The sequence below is a fragment of the Aquila chrysaetos genome, chromosome 9 (genome assembly GCF_900496995.4).
Source record: "Aquila chrysaetos chrysaetos chromosome 9, bAquChr1.4, whole genome shotgun sequence".
NCBI lineage: Eukaryota > Metazoa > Chordata > Aves > Accipitriformes > Accipitridae > Aquila > Aquila chrysaetos.
This window is the reverse complement of record NC_044012.1, coordinates 18,188,539-18,213,826: the sequence shown is the minus strand read 5'-3', so window position 1 is coordinate 18,213,826 and position 25,288 is coordinate 18,188,539. Positions and strand designations below refer to the sequence as shown.

Here is a 25,288-nt window from a genome sequence, read left to right as displayed (position 1 = left end):
TGAAGCTTTTACTTCATTACAACCTTGTGATCTGGCTCTGAATTTTCAAGCTGATTTGCAACTCTGAAATTGTTTTTTTATTGGAACGCCAGTGTACTTTTTTTTATATAGAGCATATGCCTAGCAACACACTAAACATGCTAAAACATGCTAAAATTTCTTTAGAAGTATTGAAAAATATAAGCATCAAAAGAAGTCACAAAAGTTAACATTACATGGGGTTTACTACACTTAAAAAAAAAGAAGTCACACACGAAAATCTGCAAGTGTAACACTGACTATAAAAGCAAGTAGATTTCTCAGACCCAGAAAATGTCCAAATCAGTCTCATTTTCCTTATACATCAGGACAGAAATGTATTCAAAAGTATGTGGCAGTCAAAGTTTATGTAGTGAGCTGGCATTCCAGCAATTCACAATTTTTGCTTCATCTTCTTAGTTAAGCTAGTAATTGAAAGCGTAAGAAACCACTCTGTGGTCTTCCAAGCTGTGTCAGCCATAGAAATTCAGATATGACTGAAGAGCTTAAAAATATTCAGTATTAATTTCAAACAAGATGAATTTCCAGTCACTTGGTGTTAATATCTTTTCAAAGTATAATTCAGAATATCACTAATTCACATATAGAATCATATAGTTAAATTTTAACATAAAAGTTGTATTACCTCAGTGCTTCAGCCAGCCTATGCTTTAACATGACTTAGGATTTTGCAACGTAGCTGAAGGAGTCCTACTACCATTAAGAAATTTGTTGTAATACTTAGCTTGACCAATTTCTTGCTCTGTTTCATTTTTTACATTCTTTTGGACTACTCTAAACAATTCCTCTCATGGACTTAAGATGATCCAAATACCTGATAAATTATCTCATCTTGATCTTAAATATGCTTCCTTTAAAGTTGTTTCCTATGTGAACATTCTCTCTTTTACAGATACAGCTATACAAGCAATGTATAAAATGCTTTGTCATAATTTTACTGCAATTTACCATGAATAAAATTCTGGTTTTTTCCAAGATCTCCCCACAACTCAGTGGTATGGTTTTAACATATTTAATTGAATACCATTGTCACAGCCCACCTTCCCCTACAACCCTGTTTTTCAAAGTGGTATTGAAAACTTGCCTTTGGCCAGTAGGATGCAGCCAACATGTATCCACCTTGTAAGAGATAACTGGAATTTGGTGTCCCATTGTTCATCTGGAAACTGTCTTGCGTCTCATCTTGTGTTGTACTCAGAGAGGCTACACTCTCTTCATCATATGCTTTTATATGTGCGGTTCCTTCTGCTAAAGAAAACCACTAATATAATTTGATATCATAAAGAAGTTAAACACTCATTGTAAGAGGTTTGGGTGAACAAAACACACAGAACAATGTTCAGAGAAAGTCCAAACACAAAATTAAGCTGAAGAATTAATCTGTTAGGTTTTTCAGGATGACTGCTGATTCTTTTCTAGGCATGTAAATTCTACACATATTCCTGTTAATATTTCAAGAGCTTAACATGTCGAACATTTAGCTATTTGAAAACAGACATGCTTCAGAGTATTCTGACAGACAGTCCTTACTTATTTTAACATATTTCCTTTGTAAGCCAACATGCACTAAAATACAGAATTAAATTGAAATGAAAAGTGTCTATCACCAGAACGTGGCAAATCTACTGGGATACTACTTAAAAAAAACACCCCTTTTCATTTACTGGATGGAATGCTGGATGTTCCATGAATGTGTTCTTGCTTGAACACGTATGTCTGCATCATTTAATTTTTTAAATTTTAATCACAGTATTTTTTCCTAGTATCTTTCCACTGTGTCGTCTGACTTTCTTATACTTCTCTCCTCATTATTATTTTACTTTTGCCTCCATCCAGACAACAATGTAAGTTTCACTATGACATGGGGAAACAGTTTGAAACTCAAAAAAAAAAAAAAAAAAGAAAAGGTGCTGCCTGAAAAGGTAACAGCAGCATGAGTAAGAGCATTGAGGGACAATTCTACAGAACTCAAATTCTCAAATTTGTCCTCAACAATAGCTATGTATCAAGTCATCTGATAAAATTTAGCTCTCCCTTAAAAGATGTTTCAAATATGAAAAACATGCCAAAGATCCATGATCATTGTACAACATATGAAATAAAACCTGGGCTTCAAATTAAAAACACAGATGAAGTTATGAAAACTTTCCAGCATTTAGCAGTCTCTTCAACACCAACTTGCAGCAAAACAGCCACAAAAAGAAAGGCTGACTGATTTATGAGATTTTGCAATCTGAGGATGGCACAATACTTGCCTTAACAGACTGAGCTGACAGAAATCAAGCCTAGTATGTGGACTGTAGCACATGTTATAGTATCCACCATCTAGATATAAATATTTATGTCATATTAGCATTCCTTTTCTCTCACTGTTTTAATGTTTGCATACAACTGTTTCCTCTGAAAATGTCCTTCCACTGCTATAGGCAGCAGCATCTTAATAATTTGGTTTAAGTGGCATTTTACTTGCCCAGTAATCATTTTCCCAGTAAATTAACCCTACGGTTTCCATCTGTCATTTCCATAGACAAGAGGATCCATCTGATTAACACAATGCTTTTTTCCTCGAGGTATTGGAAAAAAAAATAGCTCATTTACTTATGCTGTAATCCCACTGCCTAACTTCATCCTCTTCCTTTTTCTATTACCATTTGTTATGACACAGTGGAGGAATCTTTTCACATTCTGAGTTTCAACAGAGCAAAAGTAGAGGACACTTCATAGTATCACAATAAGGAATGTATTAAATAATGATTGGTTGGTTTACCAAAAAAAATTACATCACTTTACTGATCAGAGGTTTTTGATTCTACTTTGAAGCTTTCAGAAGTCTGTCTGTTATTTGGTCCCATGCTCTATAATTCCCTCAGTCTTTTCTAAACAGGTACCCATTTTTAATTGTTTGAAAATTTTCAGTGCAAGTACACTGCTTGACCACCTCCAGTTTCTAAGAAAAAGCAGCTTATATTACTCTACAGCTTAGACAGAAGGAAGCTTGCAGATTTCATGAAAGCACAATGAGGAAGCCACAAAGACAGGTGAGCAAGGGTGGAAAAAACAAACAGGGAAACCAAAAGAACCTATATATTTAGGAGGAAAAAGGAAAAAGGAAAAAGGAAAAAGGAAAAAGGAGTAGTAGGGAATACACATATGCAGTATATTTCCAGAAAACATTAGCCCTTCCACTCTTCTCCCACACAGGAACCACATGCACAGTAAGCTTGCTTAGGGAATCATTCCGTCAACAAATCCTAAGTACCTCATCCCAGGCACTGATATGAAGCAAAGAAAATGCTGTATCACTGAAATTCTTCCAACTCACTTGATGAATCAAGCAAATATGTTTATTTAAGTTTACTTTTGTGGAATTTAATATCATTTTTTAGACATTTTTTCCATTAAGAATAAACTTATTCCATTGAAGAGTTATACTGGAGAAATAAGACTACGCACATACCACGTTTTTGTGCTTCCTCTTCATCACTATCACTCTCTTCAGACGATGATGACGACGACGACGATGATGATGAGGAGGATGAGGATGAGGATGAAGATGCTGAAGAACAAGACGAAGATGATGAAGAGCTAGAGCCTGATCGAGAGTGTGAACAAGATGAGGAAGACGAAGAGGATGAAGATGATGACCTGGAAGAACAGGATGATCTATCTGAGTCAGAGTCTGAGTCAGAGCTAGAGTCAGATCCCCTTTTGCTGACTCTCTGTTTTTTAGAAGCTGGGTTTGGAGTTAGAGGCTCTGTCCTTGCTGCCACCATGCGCCTGTCTGTTTCAGTCTTCATGCTAGATTTGTGGTCTGTATTTTGTATTGGTGTGCCATTTTTTGGACTCAAAGGTTCAGATTTCATTATTGTCTGTGTCTCCTCTGTAGACATAGATTCCTCTTCAGAAGATTGAGGATCCTCTTTCAGATTTTCGTTTTTAGCTTTTGCGTCCTCAAAAGCATTCACTTTAGCATCTGACAATCTTGACTGGGGTGTAAGAGGAGAAGCAGATAATGCCATCTGGTACTGATGCAAGAGTGGAGTAGAAGTCCTTGAGAGCGCCACTTTATTTTGATTATAGTTTCTCTGGGCAGACATAAATGAGAGTTCAGGATCACGAAGAATATGATAATCTGTCCTGCTAACTCCGTGTTTAGCAGCTCCAATAAGTAAATCCCTGTCATGAGTCCCACACTCCCACCAGACAGGTAAGTCTGGGTTTGGCTGGCATAGTTTTAGTCGTTCAAACAGCTGTGGGTGTCTAAGAGCCTGTTCTCGTACTTTCCTTAGGAGTTCAATGCGATACAAAGTCCGAGAAGCACGCTCCTCTGTAATTGGTTGGATAAAAATGTTTGGGTCTACAAGTTCTGTATTAAAACAAAAGAAAGATGAGAATCTGGCAAAAAAAAACCCCACTGCAAATCAATACTAGAAGGAGATGGCTTTAATCAGTTAATATGTCTCCCCATTATAAGTTTTCAATTTTGCACTTCACATGTTTCCTTATTTCCTTCTGCCCCATTTTTGTTTTGGAACACATGAAAGAAAAACCTCTTCAAGATAAGCACTAGCAACAGAAATTAAAGATAAAACAAAGTAAAAATATATACACCCACCTTCTTTTGAGGGGAGACGACAGACTCTCCGGCACATTGACATAAACGCGTACAAGTACTTCTCTAAGCTCTCATCAGTTTTCTTATGTAGTCTAGCCATTGCTCTAAATTTGGTCCAATCAAATCGTCCCCTTTCAGGATCAAACACCACTCCAAATGTGGACACAACTCTGTAAAAGTCAGCTTCTTCTCTTCTCGTCCATCTTGATCAGCAAGAAAAAAATTGGAGATTCTGTCATTTTCCACTATTTCATGCAGCTAGCAATTATTGTTTCTTCAATATTTTTTAAATAAGGATGCACTAAAAATGAGTATTTGCATGCTGCACATACCTTTGCTGTCTTTCAATCTTAGCTGCTATCTTTGGATTTAGAGCAGCTTCTTCATATGGAGGCTGCATCATACTAGTTTGTATTGGGAATGCTGGCTGGATCTGCTGGGCCTGCCTGTTTTTACTTGTTCGTTGATAAGCTGTTATTAGGCGTCGAAGACGTGTTGTTAAGGCAGACTGAGTGGGCCAATAGATTTTGTCTCCTTCCATCATTTGTCCATCTATATTAAAACAAAGTCACAGGAAAAAATAAAGAAGTTAATCATTGCTGGTGCCTATGGTTCTACACTAGGCAATCCACATACATTTTATCTAAGAATTAGGGAGAATTAAAAAATTCAAGAGAGATTGAATTGGCTCAGATTTGAAGTTTTATGTATTTACCTCCATCTGCTATTACTAGATCACCTGGGGATGAAACATCATCCTGTAGAAAAACAGAAGTGAAGCAAAATTTAAAATGTAGCCCTCTCCAGAGATTTAGGTTAAACTTACATCTTGCAGACAATTTGTGAATATGACAAAGAATAAAAGTAACATATATTTTGGACAAATGGCTAACAAGGCATACAACAGAATTATACAACAATTCCCTCCCATCCCCCCCCCCCCGCCCACACAACTGCAGAAACACACGGCATAAGTTCTATCAATTTAGAGAAATACAGAAAAATGTAATAATCTGCTCAACAAAAAGATGGAAGTATTACATTATAAGTGTGTTAAAAGGAGCTATTAATAGGTGCCTACTATACCTCTATGTCATCTTTAAACATTGCTGGTGCTGGTTTATATTCTGGATCTTCTACATCCCTGTTAAAATTTTGACACAAAAGAACCCATCTTAGTAACATTTCAGAAGTCCTTACACTCTTTTCAATTAAGCAAAATTCATTTAAATTTAGTTACATATACTGTATTTAGCTTTCTATTTGAAATGTGGAAAATATTTCATGGCAGCTTTGGCTTGAATCCTGCCCCCCACAATTCACTATCTCATTCAAAAATGTTCTTTATGACCACAGCTGCTAACCTCACCAATGACACAACGAATAAAAGCAGTTCTCCCTGTCAGCAGTTATCAGTGATACTCAAACTGATCTACTGGGGTCACTGGTTAGCTACACAAGACTAATACACCAAGCTGACTGACCTGAAATCAAGTTAAATAGGTCTGTAGTACTCCGCCTCTGAAGGCTGTTGCACTTCAGTGTCTAAGTAGTATTTCTGAAATAGCAACACAAGGTAGAGTCCTTGCTAACAAGCTGCTGCATTTTTCCCTTAACTGTGAAATCCCAAACTTCAGTGGTTCTGTTATCCTGTTCCTAACTCTTTTCTACTCTGTGGGAGTAAAATCAAAGTAGTATTCTTCACAATGATGACATCAAACTAGTATAAAACCAGTTAAGAAGAGAATGAAGTACAGCACAAAAATTCAGTCTTGTTTACTTTAAGGCCCCAAAACATTCATGCCCACTTTTAAGTGCTCATACCCATCAATATAATCATTTGCTCTCTGTTCAGCAGCAACTGCTTTTTCATCTGGCTTGCCAACCCTTTCTAAGAAGCACAGCGCTGGGTCTGCTCTGATAGTGTTGTATTTTTCATAACCTACAAGAGACAAAAAAAGTGGCACAAATTCAACTTTCAGAGTAAGCTATAAAAACATTTAGTGTAGGGTGTTTACATTGAGGCGTGGGGAAGTACACATGTAGTCATCCATATTACTCACCATGTTTAAAAACTCCAATTAGAAGGGATTTATCTGCTTCTGCATCCCACCACTCGGCAGGAACTTCAGAGTGATCTGGCTCAGGGACCCAAACATCAATTTCACTAAGGAGAATCACCAAGAGCACACCAACATTAATAATATTCAGAGGAAGAAATAAATTTTTATTTTCTCTTTGTAAATTTCTACTTAATGTGGGATTTTTAAACTCCTCTCTTCAAGCACACATATACAACATCCCATGTTCAGCAAACTAATACAAAGACTACTTTGAAGGTTGTAAAGAGTCCTAGGACTGAAATGTTTAATTTTTTAATGCACTTTGCTATTTAATAGCAAGTAATAGTTAAAAAGTGGATGGTTACACAGTACTAAGTTACACACCCCACAAAATACAATATTAATTTATCATTACAAATGTTTCTGATAACCTAAAGAAACTGAGGCATACAATTTTTCATCTCTGCATTTAATAGGACCCTAAAACCAGCAATACAAAACACCCAGACAGCTTGGTATTTTGTATTTGACAGAGACCAGTAACAGGGAAAGAATATGAAAGCAGAACCAGCATACAATATTCTTCCTCTCTCAGGAAACTCCACCAACTCCTAGCAGTTTGTGCTTGCAAAACTTAGCAAACCAAGGATTATCTGCTTTTGTGTTTAATAGCACGAGATGGACTTTTCTTCCACAAATGTTTTTAACAGCGTTCTGAATCAAATTAAAACAAGCTCTTGTATCAGTGAGTTCAAGAATTTCCAAATGGCAATACTTTCATTAAAAAAATAAATTAATTAATTAATGGAATGTGCAGCACATAACCAAAAGTGTGCATAAAGAGGCAGGAAAAACCCGCCAATTAGAATGTAAAGTACAGAATTCTATCTTTCACTCACTTTTTCAGAAAATAGTTTTACTCTATATAGCTAGACTCATAAATAGGAATCAGGACTTCCTCATGTCAAGTCCATACAAAGTGTTTAGTAAACAGAAACATTTTTCTCACAGCCTAAGGATACAAATATTTGGTTTTAACTTCTCTTATTTACGTCTAGGAAGATTTCTGAATTTTCATTTGATAGTTTACATTTAAAATAAACAAGCAAAAAAACCTCTCTATAGTTCACCTGGCATCAATTCCGTCAAACACCTTTTGGAATTCATTACCAATGACTTCTTGTTTTAAGTAATACAGCATTCTTACTCGAAGCAAGACCCTAAACAAAGAAAAAAAGAAATACGAATATTAGCACTCCAAAAGCTTTCTGTAGTTGTGGGTGGTTTTGTTTTGTCTTTTATAATATCACAAAGCTTTCAAGTCTTTTTCCTTAAATACACTTCCTTCAGTTCTAAGAGGAGATAACCTCCAATTCAGGTCATCTAACACTTTTTATTGCAATCACTTTTACAAATCATTTCATTACAAAAATTCTTTCAAATCCTAGACAAAGACCAGGGCTAGCAGAACACTCCTCACTTGCTTCATAAAATACTGCTAAGAAGAAACTGCTATTTTCCTTTTCCTACTTAGAAGATTCCTTTAGAACGAATCGAGCAGGCTGACAACGAACATCTTTCACATCACCTTTTCATTCCTTCTCACTTAGAATTTGGTGCATGACCCCAATGGCTTCTCCATGCTTTATCTCCAGTCTTGACTACAGCTGTGTGTAGTTTTCAAGTTTGCTACAGAAAAACGGTTTATCTAAAACAAGCTCATTCATGATTATGAATGAGCTTTCAACAAGCCATTAGCTCAGATTCTCGGAAACCTAGAAAACGTGTCAGGTAAACAGCATGTAAGATTGAGGGGCAACAACTTTAGTGCTTTCAGTTTCTCTGCTAAGCACTCCAAACTCTTTAGTCCTTCAGCTGCTGTAAGGCTCCCCCAAAATGCTAGATGTCTCTCCCTTTCTCTCTGTACAGACACAAACATACAGTTTCTTTAAAAATTTTAACTATTATTTTGAATGTGAAATACTCGGTTCACCTTCGAATACGCTGCAACCTATTTATTCTAATCAAGCTAACACCATTAGAACTTCTTTCTTCATAGTGCCACAAGTATTTTGAAGTCTTCTAAGAAATGAGGAATTAGAAGAAAAAAGAATCCTTACATAAACTTTCACACTTCAGCTACTGCTTACTTGTTGCAATGGTGTTTTATGTGCTTTTTGTATCCTTCATCTTGCAATAGATGTTCTGGATTGTATTTTCGAAGCCATTCTGCTTTGTGTATATCAAAAGTGCTAGCCTGGGTCTTCACTTTTTTTCCTTTTCTTCCTCTAGGCACAGGGGCTGATAAGCCTATATAATTTAAAATATAATACAGTAACAGCAACATGTAGATATAGATCCCCATTACACTTACAGTTCCTGTATCCTATACCAGTATTGTGACCTGTGGTGCAGAAAAAATACTAGCATCACAGACTTTGGATATGATTTTTTTTCCTCTTTAGTCTCTTACAGCATCTCTGGAGTACATTTCACCAGCTAAGCACAAAGCAGGAGATGGGGAAAGAAAGGAGTGTGTTGTCACCTACTATGAAACAGAATAGGTTCTTATGAACTGAAATGAAAAGAAAGCTTACACAGAGTACACCAATCCATTTGGGTAAGCCATCAAATACAAAGCAAAGCACAAATGACACTTCTTTTCCCATCAATTGAATTGCGTATCTGGAATAAATTCCATTTATTTCAAGTAGGACACATTCAGAAAGAATTTTTAGCTGGTTTTATCCCAGTACCAGTGGCATACATATACGAAGCTACTGAACTGCAGAAACACGTTAAGTCCTTACCAAGGTGATTCTGTAACTCTCGTGTTTGCCCATCCTCAGTTGGGGTAATAAGATCCCATATAAAACTTTTTATTTTCTCATCCCCTCTGTAGTGAACAAGGCAATAAGCTAATAGAGCTCGGCAAATTATCTCCACATCCTGTTCATTCAGTTGTCTCTTGAAGCGACCATGTGACAAAATTTCTCTCCATCGACCCCACCTAGTCCAAAGTAAAACACAAATCAGCCCTTAGAAGCAAAACACTTGGGTAGCCTGTAGATTTCTGTTACAAAAGGGAATTCCTCTGTAAAATATTTAGCCTTCCACTTTCTTCCTTCAGCTTAAGTTACTGAGTGGAAACATGAAAGTAATATTAACATTTGCAACAAAACTCCATCTGTTTAAAACAGACTTTAAAAAAAAACAAAACAAACTTGCCTGTTTACAAAAAAAATTATGGATGAACGTTTTAAGCTTCTATGACACAAAGCTGATAGGAACTCAATACTAATAAACAAACCCAGTCATTTATTTTATAAGGTGGGTGAGAGAAGACCTGAGATTTTATTTCCAAATCAACATATCTGATTTAAGTATACTTAAAATAACTGGTTAGATTTCCAGTTCCTATTTGCACCTCATGGAAGTGCAAGATGTTCTGCAGTTAAGAACATCAAGTCACCTACCAAGCCTTTATTTCAGATATTTATTCATTTACAGAGTTTTGAGCCTGCCTACAGCACTTACTGTAATGATTTTTTAGAGAGACTACTGTGGTGCCCATATTAAATGTCATAATCTCTTTTGAAGAAAGGTTTTCACCTCTCCTCTTTAATGTTTCTTCAACTGCAAATTCTCAGAAAGATTTATACAGGGTGCATGATAAATTCACATAAATTCATATTCTAAATAAATTCCATATATACACACCAGGTTATTGCCAATATAGCTAAAAGTTATTCCATAAATACAATTTAGTATGTGGAAAAAGAGTATATTTTTAAAAACTTCCTAGAATGAAGAAGGATGTATACAATACCCATAGACCAGCAAGTTTTTTTCCACCCGAAAGCACTCTGTTCTTCCATATCCATTGGAACGGTCACAAGGCCTGCGGAGCTTTGGTTTATCATCGCCCTCACTCTCCACTTCAGACAACTCGGCCAGCTCATCTTTTGTAGCGCTAAAGGGCCGTGTTTGTTTCCTAATTCTTGGGGTATCAATAACCAGGCTGTTCTGCAAAATTTCAAACAAACCTTATCAGAGAAACAGTTGATAAGTTTTTCTTAAGTAGATGGTTTCAGTTCAGAAACAGCAGTTTCTAATGTCATTAATAGGTATTTTGTAAAGACATGACAGTAAACACCCATAAAGCAAGTAAAACATTTTGTATATTTAAGGCAACAAAAAAAATGGGTTTCGTATCACAATGCCAGTACATTAGTTATAAACAATACTGAGTACCTCATCTGAGCTGAATACTTACACAGACTACACTGCAGTCTCTGAGTAAAAAGGGGCACTGAAACCTTTTTAGAACTGACTGCATGGGAATGCCTTCAAGTATAGGACACAACTTCCAGTATTCAAAAATTTATACAACTCTTAGTCAGCTATTTTGCAGATTCCAGCCCAGGATTTACAGAGAAACAAGGCAAGCAGAGCAATTACGCAATTTTGAGCATTTCCAGATCTTCAACAAAAATCAAAGACCTCCAAACTCTTTTGGGACAGCAGTGAGCTAGGAAATACTAAAGCTATCAGCAGGCTGATTACCTGTGCACAAACTAACCAGCACAAAAAGTCAGATTTGTTGAAATATCAATTAAAAAAGCACCAGAAATCCTGCACCTCCTATTTCAGAATTCAACAGCAAGCACACACTTGAAAAAACATGCATTAAAAAAGAGAAGTACTTACTCTACCACTGATAGCATCTATATCTATTTCTGCTTTTTTGGCCCATTTCTGCCAGAAGTTGGGATCATCCAGTGAAATATCAGTCCTGTTTCCAGATGCAACAAAACTAGCCTGTAATAAATAAAACTAAATCTTACCAACGTCATACATCAAAAGTTTGTAGCATTTGAATGCATGAGTGCAGTGAAGACTACATAACCTTATTTCATTGAAAAATCTCCCAAGCAGCTGTTAAGAGTTCAGAACTTGCCTACAGTGCAAAGCAACTCAAAAGTTCTCCTCCCCCTTAATTTTTTAAAACCAGATCCATAATCTATCAGAAAAACCTAATGAACTTTTATGCACCATCAGGAGAGAAGAACATTAAGCAGCAAGATTCTTCTGCTTCTAAGTCTGAATCTAAATTACTTGAATGGAAGAAAATAGAATCTTTTAAAGAGGCTTATCAGCATTTGGGGATTTCATCGCATGCACAAGTACTCGCTTGAGGGAAATTTCAAAGGAGTGTTTAAACTACCAACAATCAAAGCTTGAGAGCATGGAATAAGCTTAATTTCAGAAGGCATTTAAAAAACCCTGATACCCTACTTTTGGAAAAAGAGTAAATACATACAAAAAACTTCTAACTCTTCCGACAAAAAGACAGTGGTGATGACCTTTAGAAGTCTATTTCTTGTTTAAGCCACAAACAACAAGAGGTAAGAGAGCCTAAATAAATGTATAAGTGAGTAATATTTATAAATATTATTTTAAATATAATAAATATACATTTATATTCTTAAGTTTTCCTGTTTGTTTTTTTTTATTGTCACAACTGCATTCATGAAGGACCCATGTTCCAAGCTCAGTTACAGTCCCCAAGTTTAAAAAAAAAAAAATTTATTCATGTATTTTCAAATTTATCTGAACTTGTATTTGTTCAGATTGATATTTGCACATGCTTTGGAAATTAAGGAGTCCAAATTTATTTTTTGTTCTGTTCATCCAATTTTCCAGCATAGCTTTTTGGATGCTATGATATTACTGTTTTTCTCTTACCCACCAAAATTTAGAATGTGTTGGTCCCATTTTATCCTAGACTACTACTCCTAAGACTTTACATTCTCAGCCCCCAATGTACATATATATGCTTTCCACCCCCTGCTATTTTAGGAGCTTTCTTATTTTGCTTTTCAAACTCTTACCAAAAAAAACCAAAAAACCACCAAACCAAAAAACAAACAAAAAACCCCACCAAAAAGCTCAAGGTTCAAATTATATCCTACGTGTAGGCATTTTTAGAATAAGCCTGACAATTTTTAATCTTATTAATTATTGCCTTATATGTATTTTTTCCTACTCTTAATATATCTGAATACAAACAGATCTATAAACAAAACTGTTTTAATGTTCTTGGTTAATGCAGTCCATTCTATCTCACACAAATCCTAGCCTTTTCAAAAGCAGCACACTCCTATTAGTCATCTTTGCTCAAGCATGCTCTTTGCATCTGGCATTTACCCAATCTGTATGCGCAAATCTGATTTTGTTATGTGCATGTGTTAATATAAACACATAGATGTAAGAACCCCAAAAACGTACTTAACATACACACACATTAAATAAAAGTAAACATAACTTTAAAAAGAAAAAAAAAAATGCACAAGCTTTACAACATTCAATTACATTTACAGCTCTATACTGTTAAAGAACAACTTGCTGCTTCTGCACCTTGGCAAATGTGGAGCCCCTTCCTTCTGATTCAATTGTGATAGTTTTAGTACGACGCTGCAAAATTTGGTCAATGTCTTCCTCACAGAATTTAGAGCCTTCATCTTCTTCATCCATAATGGCACCATATGCACCTCTTCGAAGCAAGTCTTCTATTTCTTTTTTGGAGAGTTGTTGGATCTGAGCAAATAAAATAGGTTTTAGGCAGTCAAGGAAAAAAAAACAAAACCGAAGTCCTTCCTATTTCTCTTTCCCTTTCCAATGTTTCTGCAACCTAACTGTGCCTTATGATTTATAAACTTAAAATTTAGATTATTAAAAGCTAAGAGAAAAGTCCAGTTGACAGTTGAATTAATTTGTTATGTGGTTACAGTACGCATTTTCACAAGTACGTGTCTTTTTTGTTTTGGCTATTCTCAACACTGTGAGGAACGCAAGTTTAAAAAAATCGCCTGTTAATATTAGATGTAAATCTCATATTAAAGTAACGCATTATATTAATATGAGAAGATACAAGGAAACAAAGGGAAACTTTTCTCCTTATTTTAATTTCACATTATCTATCTTGGACCTTAAGAGGCAAAAAATAGTGAAAGATTTATCAGAGTAACTGACTACATTTAAAATTATGTCAACTATACGGTTAGTCCACATCAGAAAACAGAACAGATTCAAACAACAGAAAAATGGTAGCTTCTGTAATTTAAAATAGTTCCCACATGATTACAAAAGCAAAAGGAAAGTTATGTCAAGAAATAAGTCTACATACACCACCAACACTGTTTTCTCTTCCACTCATACTCTGTAAGACAGCCTTATCCAGTCCCAGTTTCAGACTTGCTCTGTCAAACATTTCTCTTTCATAGGAGTTACGTGTTATCAGTCTGTAGACCTTCACTGCTTTGTTCTGACCAATCCTGTGACAGCGGGCTTGAGCCTTTTGAAGGAAGGGAGAACAGCAGTAAGATTTTAGACTTATCTAGGAATATCTAGGATCCTTCTAAGTATTTTTTCTGCTGTAGCACAAACTGAAACATGACAGTATGAACTCAAAAGGAGATCAATTCACATTTAAGTAAATGGAAGCTATCAGACATTTTCTACATTGTGAACAGTTTTCTAAAACCAGTGTAGTAAGTAAAATGCAGATGAATGATCTGTGCTGAATACTACTGAATGGTATTTCTCTTGCAGTAACATTAGATAAAAAGACATGCTATCTCGTAAGTTATCTGATCTCCAGATACAAATGATAAAGGAGTTGCAACTTGAGAATGAATTCAATTTCAGCATCCAATTCCTAGAGTTGATTAATTCACTGTTTCTTAATACATATTAATCCTTTTCTATATGTTACATTTCAGCTGAACAGTTCTATTTCCATAAACTGTATTAGTCAGTATATACCAAATGTAACTCCTGGCTTCACAGTGTCATCAAAATCTTAAGGGTTTTATAAACTCACTGACTTGGTATACCTCTGTTGTGCTTTTAAAGAGTAATCAATTTGAAAGAAAAAGTTAGAACCCAGCCAAACCCAGATGATGTCTCCTATCCAAGTAGAAAATATTCATTGAAAAACATTAAATACATGCCTTAAACCCTCCCCCTGAGCATTTTAAAATGATGCATGTTCAAAACAGAGACAATATTCAAAGTGACCAAATTTCTATCAACCAGGTTTGACTTCTTAGGCCTCACTATTATGCTCAGAGGAATTTACCTGCAGATCATTTTGAGGATTCCAGTCAGAATCAAAAATTATACATGTATCTGCTGCAGTCAAATTAATGCCCAAACCACCAGCTCTGGTGCACAGAAGGAAGACAAAGCGATCGGAATCTGGTTTGCTGAACCGGTCAATTGCAGCTTGTCTGAGATTCCCTCGTACTCGCCCATCAATTCGTTCATATAAGTATCTGGAAATTGCCACAGATACACACACACACAAATCATTACAAAGTTTTTCATGATTTAAAGGGGGATTAGAACAGATCTCCTGCTTATCTATTTATTCTTTACAGCGAATAAAAGTGACAGAAACTAACTTTGATTATCAGTGGGTAACATAACCAGGAATCACAACAGAATTCACATATCTGTAGTACTAATACACATCAGCAAGTCCTAACATTATCATTTTAAGACAAGTTCTTCTGAACTTTGTCCATTAAAGCAAGTACCTGATCATACATACCAGGAAACATGTATTACCATGGCACTTAGCTGCATTAAAACACACCATAACCTGAAGTCCCATGTGGACTTACAGCTTTTTCACATGCTATCATGCTTGGATCCTCACCCAAGGTCACAGAAGCAGGACAGTGTACTTCTGTATTATATACCAAACTGTCTGAACATGTTCGGGGTAACCAACTAATCAGCAGAAAGCAATACTTGGTGAGCCGTCATTGGACAAACTACATATTGATTCTGTCAAGATTAAGAGAAATGGAACAAAAAAAGACACAACAGCACCTCTAACAGTCTTTATCAAGGCATCAATGAATCCGGGGCTTCCTAAACTAAACCAAGCAATTTTAAAAGCCTGAAGTAACACTGTCATTTCTGTTACCTTTCATAATTACAAGGACTTCTATGAAGCTTCTGAAATCAAGTGAAATGCTTAAAAAGGGAGCAAATACTTCTGTACATTGTAAATGGAGTAAGATGCTAAATGTGTATCTACTAGCCAAAAAGCCTCACAACCATCTTTCTTCTGATCAGCTATAAAATGCCACAGCAGATAATCCACAGGACCACAGGCATTTTGGCAGGCAGCTATTTCCTACAGCCACAAATTCTGTTAAGTATCAAGTGAAATCATGTGTGCACTCCAACATTTCTAATCAAACAGTAACATTGACCAAGTTTCAGCTTCTGTGGATTTCAGAATATTCTACCTGTAGATATGATGCAGTAGTCTAGATGTTACACTGTCACAGAAAAAGGAGTATTTTCCATACTGGATTGTAAGTGCTACTATGAAGTTAAAATTAGTCTACTAAAATAAAACATACAAACTGTTGAGCTCTCATTTCAAATAGATAGCTTTATGAAACAAAAAATATAGAAACATAGAAGTTAAATAAAATTATCACAAAAAGAAGTATTAATATAATCTACTAATGATTTTCAATATACATTCTAGCATCCACTGCAGGAAGGCTTGACATTTTTACTGGTTTTTGTTTTTTCACGTTAACTCTGTATTACCATGTAGTTCACTGACAGACACGCTTCAAAGCAGTATGCACATTCCAACAAATGGACTATTAAAACAACCAAAACTACGCCTTTTTATAGTTTTTCAGGTTGATATAGCAACTACTGATTGTAACCAAGTTCAAGGTTAGACTTTATGTGCTAAGGCTTCATGCATAGTATTTAGTCATGTGCTTAAATAAGCTCTTAGTTTCTGTGGAGTCAACAGTATAATCAAAGGCTACTATTATATGCGACAGCAAAAGCAGATCTCAGGAGCAGCTTTACGCTGGCAGTTCAGTTCTGCTGTAAATTTCAAAGCAGTTATACTTTAGGTAAGATAGGAAGCACGCTTTTATTTTTACATTAATAAAAGCCAAAACTCCAGTTGTTTACCATTTTGTACTTCCATTTTGTTGGGAGTAAGGAGCTGCATTACCCCTGTCTGGTCCAAGTTCAACACGATGTAAATAAAGAGCATGTTCTATGCTTCCTGGGGTTTGGATGAACAGCGCTGAGCTTGAACTTACTTGGCTTCTAACAGGCAATGTATGAACAGTACATACATACAAGAATGTTTAATCGAAAAAGCAACAAACTGAAGGCACATGGTTTACTCAACAACCTCTCTTTAGTTGTTCTCTGAAGTTTTTCATTTGTTGGTGAATAAATGATAAGCCATCACAGAACACAGCAAGTTACACAGTGATTAGCAAAAAGAAAAAAAATTCCTATCTTTGGTGTGCTGTAATCATTAATCCTGCACTAACATTCAAAGATATGCCCACTGAGAACAATAATAGGAGAGAGAATATGCAGTATCTTACCTTTTATGTATAAGGTAATCCTCCAAAATATCAAGGCAGCGCACCATTTGAGAGAAGATAAGGACTTTGTGGCCTCCTGCTTTCATTTTTGGAAGAAGTTTATCAATAAGAACCAATTTACCAGCTGACTGAATCATTGCTTGCAGATGGAAGTCAGGAGCACTTGGGCTATACGTTTCTTTAAACTCTCCAAGGATTTTCTCTTCAGCACCTATCAAAGTATACAATTCTGTATCTACAGGTGTATCTACACAAGTATCTCTGTATACATACAAGACCAAGTTATCAAAATCAGTGCTAGTACTCTAAATATCCCCCATTAGCCACTGCTGGAGACAGAACAAATTTCTGGATGGATCTGAAGTCTAGCAAGAAGATCTATTTCTATGCTCTTTGAAAACAAGTCTCAAGTTTTTAAGCAGAAGACCACAGGGAAAAAAAAACTAGAATGAGGTGAACCCCTCCTCCAAATTGCCAAAACGAAAATACAACTTGTTCTCGAGTGTTGTGTAAAAGACCAACTAAAAAACCACAAGTCCTTTTGTCTCTGATATTTTAAATGGGACATAGAGTCTTAAACACAGTATTTTTAAGAACCTTTTCTCAAGTCCCTCTATGATTGAAATCCTAGCAAAACCTGTAAGAGCTTAAAGTGTATTTTCTTGCAAGCAGGAAAAACAATCAAAATTAGTTATAACTATGTGAGAAAAAGCAATGAAGACTGACACAGACCATATAACTTGCAAGAAGCATTAATTTTAAAAGTTAGCTCTAGAAGTTCTTCTTCATACTGCTTTTAAAGAGATGTAACATTTCCATGAGATAATTGCTTTTAAATGTTCTGTGAAGTCCTACAAAACAACAAGTTCACATTTCAGGCCTCAAATAAGCAACTGCCTCACAACTTTGCCTTACATCTATCAAAAAAATGCTTCTACCTAATCCAATCCTTGGCAAGTCTGATGAAAACACCAAGGATTACGACAAAAGTTCTTAGGTATTTTAAATAAAAGTACAAAAGTAGTTAAAAAAGCCCCCAAAGAATCAGTCTTTAGCATGTATTTACCTTTGATGAGATAAGGGTGATTACAACACTTTCTGAGTTCCATCATAGTGTTAACCAGATTGGGTACATTTGCTTGCCCTGCTCCTTTGGATAAGAAAGCAAAATTTTTCTCCAAAATTGCTCGATAGTATTTCTTCTGAATATTAGTTAGTTCTACTTCAATTATAGTTTCCTCCTTAGGAGCCAGCTTTTTTTCTACATCTTCCTTTAATCGTCTGAGCATCATGGGTTTCAGGATAGCTTGCAGTTTCTGAACCTGAATGAAACACAACAGTTTGTTCGAACATGGAAAAGTAGTTAAATAGTTTAATTAAAAATTTTTTAATTCAGTACCACTAGTTTTTTCCCTGACTTATATAAAAGATTTGAGATGTAATATAGCCCTTTTTTTAACCTCAAATTACTAAAGAATTTTTTAAATGTACTCCAAAACCAAAAAGAGTATCTTTTTAGCACTTGTCTGCAAAGACTGACTACAAAGCCAGAAAACTTCAATTTTTATTATTTTATTTACTTGCCAAATTTACAAAACCAACCCAAAAAAGCAAAAATAACTCTTCAACATAAAATGTCATACTTAACTGATTTCTACTGCCTGCACAGTTTAGAGAAACTGCATGACAGAAGAACTCATAGGTGCTATGTGGGGAGTGAAGAGGAGGGTGGGAAACAATAACGGTTACTGTCCAAACCAAGAGTTTTTCCTTTCAAGGAAGTCACTCTTACACACTGAAGCTCAAAAAGAACTTATTCAACATGCAATACCTGTTCCTCAGTTTTAAGGTCTCCAAATTCTTGCATGAATGTAGATTCAGCAGGAAAACGCAATGGTTCAAGAAAATGAAGGAGACTAAATAATTCTTCCACTGTGTTCTGCAGTGGGGTACCCGTTAACAGCACTTTATGCTCCTATAAAACGAAACAAAGCACATGACCTTATATGCACACATTTGCAAAATTTTTTGCATTAAGTCTGAGCATCATAACCTGAAAATACCAGTTCTGCATGTCACCAAGTACAGCGGTAATACAGATAAACAGATTTATAAAATAACAACAATAGGTATTTTCTACTAGCTTTTCTTTAAATTGTCTTCCTACATTTGTAATGAAGAAATGACTGAACACTTCAACTTCACACATGTATATTCACACATGTATAATTCTCTCTATAGTGTGGAAAATATACACTAAGCATGTATCAGAAAGATGACTTCTGAGAACATGTACCAACAAGTCTATCGAAGTAATAATGAAGTAAAAAAACCAATGCAAAACTAGTCATGGTGCATCTTGTAGTAATGCACCAAAAGCCTCAAGGTTCATGGTAGTATTCGCTTTATAAAATCTTGCACTATTTCCAATAAAACCTTAACTACAGGACTACACAATAATTCTGTTAAATTCTACTACTTGCTTGCTTTTATCGTTAAACAACTTGTTTAAAATACTTTCTAGGTTTTTAAACATGGATTACTGCACTAAAACTATTATTATAAAGCAAATTTTAAATGAAATCTTCATCGTAATCAAAACAAACTATAGAATAGTATCATCAGAAATAGATTCTGCTTACAGGTAGAACTTGCCACATTTTATTTAGTCAAAAACATGCCAGCATCAGCTATCAAAAACCCCACACATTTTAAGAGAGTATCAGGAACAGGTATGTCCTGAGGAAGACTGCTTGGAAAGTCTTTTTTGGCAGGTAAAACATATTTGTCATTTATTATCGTACTGTACTTAACTAGAATCAAACCCAAAAAGTGAAATAATAGTTACTCACGAGGTTCATTAATTTTAGTCCTTCCAAGAGTTTGCAGTTTTTGTTCTTCAGTCTGTGAGCTTCATCAATAATAACGCACCGCCATTCAATTGCATTTAACTCTGGACACCCACCAAGAATCATTTCAAAAGTTGTGATAATGGCTTGGAATCTGTAGGTACCTCGAACGATACGTCCCTAGAGATTCATCAACATACAGAATTTGTTACATTACCTCGAATCTACTCAATTTGAAGATTTTGTTGCTGAAATTTTATCAAGAGCCAGACACCAGATTTTACATTATAAATTGTTTTGTCATCCCATACACATTTATTACATCTCTACAACTCTGTAATTAATACTAATGAGTAATTATCCATAACCACAAATCCAATATTGTCTAACCAACAGTAAAATTTTAACCACTTTTCAATTACAGATATAACCATCTAATAAAACTGTTTCAAAAGGTGTATGTAGGTAATATCACATTTTTAACCCTAGGAAAATCTGAAAGACTGACAGGAAAAACCCTCCCACCGATCAAACAAAATATATGACGGTAATACATTTATCACTCATACAGTAAGTAATAAAAATATCACCTGAGAACTAAATGAAAACTTTTTATCCAGCTTACTCTACTCTATTGGCCTGACAACGAGAATATGTATGGCCTTCAATAAGGCAGTATACGATAACTCACTAGAGAAACCAGATTTCAGTTTAGTATTTAGCACTACTTTAAAGAAAAAGTTTTCAGCCTTATCAATTTTGTAGAAATACCATGATAGTTTAAAAATATTGTTTATTTATGCAGAATATATAGAAAAGGCAAAAAAAACCCTTGAAAAATACTCAGATTTCAAAGTTTTTTCATGTCATTTAATTTGAGGTACTTCAGACAGAAAAGCAAATTGTACACAAAGCTCATTTATACTAGGAAGATGAAATCAACAGCTACATGAAAGTAACATAGAGCTTAATTGGCTGTATTTCTGTTCTCACTGCTCTTCAAATTCAGGACCCAACTGCAACCATCTGTGCACACTTTTATCTCCACATGAGTATCAGCATCACTGCTATTCAATTGCAAAATTACTCAGCATACTGGAACAACATGCATTTTGCTGCAACCACTTTCACAAAATTTACTCAGTAAGCATATGTTAAAGATTCCAATAAGTAAAAAGCTTGAAGAACACATCATGGGATGTAAAATTACTTTCATTAAGACATACGTACAGATAATGGAAAGTATACTTTTCATTACTACTACCTGAAACAGGTTTGGAGTAAGTTATTGCATATAAGTGACTTTACAATACCTGGGAGTCCCTGAAGTACATTTCATACTGCTGAATCATCTGCCTGCTGATCATGCTTCCATGATACACCACAACATTAAGGTCAGTCCACGTGCGAAATTCTCTTTCCCAGTTTGTTATAGTGGAAAGCGGAGCAATGATCAGAAAAGGCCCTCTTATACCAGCCAGGAGGATTTCATAGAGGAATGTAATAGACTGAATGGTTTTGCCAAGACCCATTTCATCTGCTAAAATGCAATTTCGCCTGAAAGTAAAATGTACTTATTTGTTATTAATATCAAAGACAGTACAGACACTAAAGCTGTTACTCAAATGGACAATTTATAAAAACAAAGCTCATATTTACCAGTTTAAAGCAAGAGTCAAAATTGACGTACTCTAAAAGATGCTTGCAAACATTCCCTGGTTATGGTGAAAAAATGAACTCAGTACACAAAACCACAAGCTTTCAATCATGTTTAGGCCAATTGTATGAAGTTCAATAAGGCCAAGTGCCGGGTCCTGCAATTCGGTCACGGCAACCCCATGCGGCACTACAGTCTTGGGGAAGAGTGGCTGGAAAGCTGCCCGGCAGAGAAAGACCTGGGCATGCTGGTTGACAGCCAGCTGAATAGGAGCCAGCAGTGTGCCCAGGTGGCCAAGAAGGCCAACGGCATCCTGGCCTGTATCAGAAATAGTGTGGCCGGCAGGAGCAGGGAGGTGATTGTTCCCCTGTATTCGGCACTGGTGAAGCCGCACCTCGAGTACTGTGTTCAGTTTTGGGCCCCTCACTACAGGAAAGACATCGAGGTGTTGGAGCGTGTCCAGAGAAGGGCAACAAAGCTGGTGAGGGGCCTGGAGCACAGGTCTTCTGAGGAGCAGCTGAGGGAACTGGGGCTGTTTAGTCTAGAGAAGAGGAGGCTGAGGGGAGACCTTATCGCTCTCTACAACTACCTGAAGGGGGGTTGTAGTGAGGTGGGTGCTGGTCTCTTCTGTCAGGTGGCTGGAGATAGGACAAGAGGAAGTGGCCTCAAGTTGCGGCAAGGGAGATTTAGGTTGGCTATTAGGAAAAATGTCTTTACTGAGAGGGTTGTCAGACACTGGAATAGGCTGCCCAGGGAAGTGGGTGAGTCACCATCCCTGGAGGTATTCAAAAAGCGTGTAGACAAGGTACTCCAGAACATGGTTTAGTGGGCATGGATGATGGTTGGACTCGATGATCTTGAAGGTCTTTTCCAACCCAAATGATTCTATGATTCTATAATCGCTATAAAGGACAGGCAACTGATATTTTGGAAATGAAGCGAGCAAGAAGACTCATGAATAGAAATCCAACTTAGATACAGAGAAAATACATCATTCTGGAAAAAATCTTGAAAGTGATTATATTCTCATTAATACAACACAACATTAATGCTCAAAAGTTAACTTTAGCTGACAATATAGAAAACAATTATTTACTAGCCTTATTTTTGAAGAAAGGTAACTTTATCTGAAACACTTATTAATTCTAAAAATCACGTTGAAAGATGCAAGTGTTTCCCAGTTGTTCCAAAAATCCTGAAAGCTTGTTCTTTGGTGGAAGTTGCTTTTTGTTTTACTTTACTCATAGCCATTGAAAATTTATTTTGTTAGGTTAGTTTTATTCTTTTGAGATTTGCTTTTTGCTATTCTTGTTGATAAAACCATACTTCTACACCCAAAGAAAGATAAATTTTTTTTTTCCAGTTACACCCTTTTAGCTATAAGCACAGAAGTTATGATGAACTTAGTTAAAACAGTATTTATCCCCAGTAACAGTGATTCATTCCACATGGTTTAAAATTTACATCAAAAAACATTCCATGCATATACCTATTGTACCAGTTGAATAGGAGCCAGTTAAGTCCTTCCAGTTGATATTCCCTGAGCTGATTGCCATTTTTATATTCCCTGGACTGTTCTATCTTCTTCCAGGAGTTTGGAAGCGGTCGGTCCTTTGAGGGAAATATTAATACACATGCAAGTTGGTACATGCTTTATTTTCCAAAACATTTTAACCTATTTCCTGAGTTTAACAATTCAGAATCAGAATGTAATTATTCAACCTTAAAACTGGGAAGGTGTCATGGTTAACATTACTTACTAATTACTAGTCTGCAGAAACCTGAAATTTGTAGTTGTTTGTCTATATAAATTAATACTTTTAAAATTAATTTAAAACTATATTATAATAATATCAAGTAACTGATTTCCAAAACTAAGCATACAAATAGCTTGGCACTGCTAATTTGAAACAGTAATTCATTCATATGAGAAACTTCAAGAACATATGAAGTTTCACTTTGGAAGCTCTAAGAACAGCTGTCCTACAACCAGAGTCAACTGAGTATTTGGGTCTACCAAAATCCCCAAAGTCTAAGTAACTCTGGATGCTGATGCTATCCTCCTGAAGCAGTTTGGGCAATCTGCATTGAGTTACTGTCATCTTGCCCATTCCTTTCAGCACTTCCCCTTGTCACTGCTGATCACTCAATCTCACAGTTAGCCAATTCAGGAAGCCAACACCAGGAACAGAGAAAAAGTAGATTTGTGAGTGGTTTAGTTCCCCCAATCAATTCCTCCAAGGGATCAGACAAAAGACAGTATCAGCATATGCAGGATCATGATTCAAAGGACATGAGAAAACAGATGGTAAGAGTATCAAGGTATACTGTCTTAATGTCCCTAGCAAGCTAAAGGAAAGCTGACAGGCTATGTGCACACACACGCACGCACGCACGCACACACACACAAGTTCCCACGGCTGGAGACTCAACAGGCTGGCCATTAGCTTAGCAGGCAACTTAGTAGAGAAATCATGAAGTTTTTTATATTAGGTAGGATTCCAGCAGAAAGCACTCTCTTCAGATAGCTTCTGCATCCCAAAATGAACAAACTCACACAATCAAGCAAAACATTTTTAGTAAGAGCTTTTCTGATCAGCTGTACCGCACCCCACCCCCCCCCCACCCCCCCCCCCCCCCCAGTATTTAAAAAAGCTTGCATTCACTCTAGACTCAAGTGGCCTTATCTGGCAGCTCTGAATTTTAAATCTGAATTTCATATCTGTTTATTGCCAATGTCAGCATCACCTGACACCAGGTCTCTGAGCAGCAGTAGCTGTCCCTCCCCAGCTGCTGTGCCTTCCTCCCCTCACCCACAAGCAACCATCTGTCCACTCCCCCACACCAGAAGCAGCCATGCTCCTGCTCCCAGGGCTGCAAGTCAGCAAATACTTTCTTGTAGTTGCTGGAGCCTGGAACAAAACCCACTTGTTGCTGATGCTAAGATGACTGTCAGTTGTACAGTTGTGCTTTAATCACCATCTTCTCACAAAGCCAAATACCATAACAGAGGTATAAAAGCCCTTCTTCCCACATGCCAAAATGGCAGGATTTTAAATAAATACTAGAAAAAATGAACTATATATAATATGAAGACGCTAATCGTGACTACTGTCATTATCTGTAGATGGAAAAACCACTAAAATAAAATCCAAAGCCTACAAATTCAAACACTATGCATATTCAGTTATGTAAAATACGTAAGTTAGAACAAGTGTTGTACTACACCACGCAGGACACGTCTTACTCTGACAATGACATACAGGACTTTAAATAGAACTATTTCGTTTTCTCCTGCTCTATGAGACAGAAGATTGATAATTCAAAGATAAAACACATTTCCTTATTATACATGTTTTTCTTCCTTTCAGCAAGCCCTTTATGACAAGAAGAAAAATAAAAGCAGGAAGTAATTACAGAATCTGACAGATCTCGTTTGCCAATTTCCTTCACTGTTGAAGCACAAGACTTAGCTCTGTTCTCTATAAAAGGATGTTTATACTTTATTCTGCTTTCTCCTCATCTTAATGTTTAGATTCTGTGATAGCCAGTTTCAATGTGTTGCTCCTCGCTCAGAAGCTCAGAAAGTTATAGCACTTCATATTTTTTCC

At 36.1% G+C, this 25,288-nt stretch overlaps 1 protein-coding gene across 11 annotated transcripts in view; it reads right to left on the bottom strand.

Annotated features, from left to right (window-relative positions):
- The window catches only part of CHD9 (chromodomain helicase DNA binding protein 9), a 100,936-nt gene that overhangs the window by 12,662 nt on the left and 62,986 nt on the right, over window positions 1–25,288 (bottom strand). For 10 of the 11 annotated variants that reach the window (XR_005933282.1, XM_030024124.2, XM_030024120.2 and 7 more), the window contains 22 exons: window positions 23,167–23,288; window positions 21,334–21,577; window positions 20,024–20,200; window positions 19,003–19,146; window positions 18,238–18,493; window positions 17,172–17,382; window positions 14,861–15,056; window positions 13,907–14,074; window positions 13,138–13,317; window positions 11,428–11,538; window positions 10,547–10,743; window positions 9,528–9,727; window positions 8,868–9,027; window positions 7,848–7,937; window positions 6,718–6,821; window positions 6,479–6,596; window positions 5,741–5,798; window positions 5,370–5,412; window positions 4,987–5,206; window positions 4,655–4,857; window positions 3,497–4,405; window positions 1,124–1,287 (listed from right to left, as the gene is read on the bottom strand). Coding sequence is in view for 10 of the 11 variants with exons in the window: in XM_030024124.2 (XP_029879984.1) it covers window positions 1,124–1,287; window positions 3,497–4,405; window positions 4,655–4,857; window positions 4,987–5,206; window positions 5,370–5,412; window positions 5,741–5,798; window positions 6,479–6,596; window positions 6,718–6,821; window positions 7,848–7,937; window positions 8,868–9,027; window positions 9,528–9,727; window positions 10,547–10,743; window positions 11,428–11,538; window positions 13,138–13,317; window positions 13,907–14,074; window positions 14,861–15,056; window positions 17,172–17,382; window positions 18,238–18,493; window positions 19,003–19,146; window positions 20,024–20,200; window positions 21,334–21,577; window positions 23,167–23,288 (4,275 nt within the window). In the remaining variant the exon portion in view is untranslated. The remainder of the gene's footprint in view (window positions 1–1,123; window positions 1,288–3,496; window positions 4,406–4,654; window positions 4,858–4,986; window positions 5,207–5,369; window positions 5,413–5,740; window positions 5,799–6,478; window positions 6,597–6,717; window positions 6,822–7,847; window positions 7,938–8,867; window positions 9,028–9,527; window positions 9,728–10,546; window positions 10,744–11,427; window positions 11,539–13,137; window positions 13,318–13,906; window positions 14,075–14,860; window positions 15,057–17,171; window positions 17,383–18,237; window positions 18,494–19,002; window positions 19,147–20,023; window positions 20,201–21,333; window positions 21,578–23,166; window positions 23,289–25,288) is intronic. The other variant, XM_030024123.2, reaches the window with a different exon arrangement.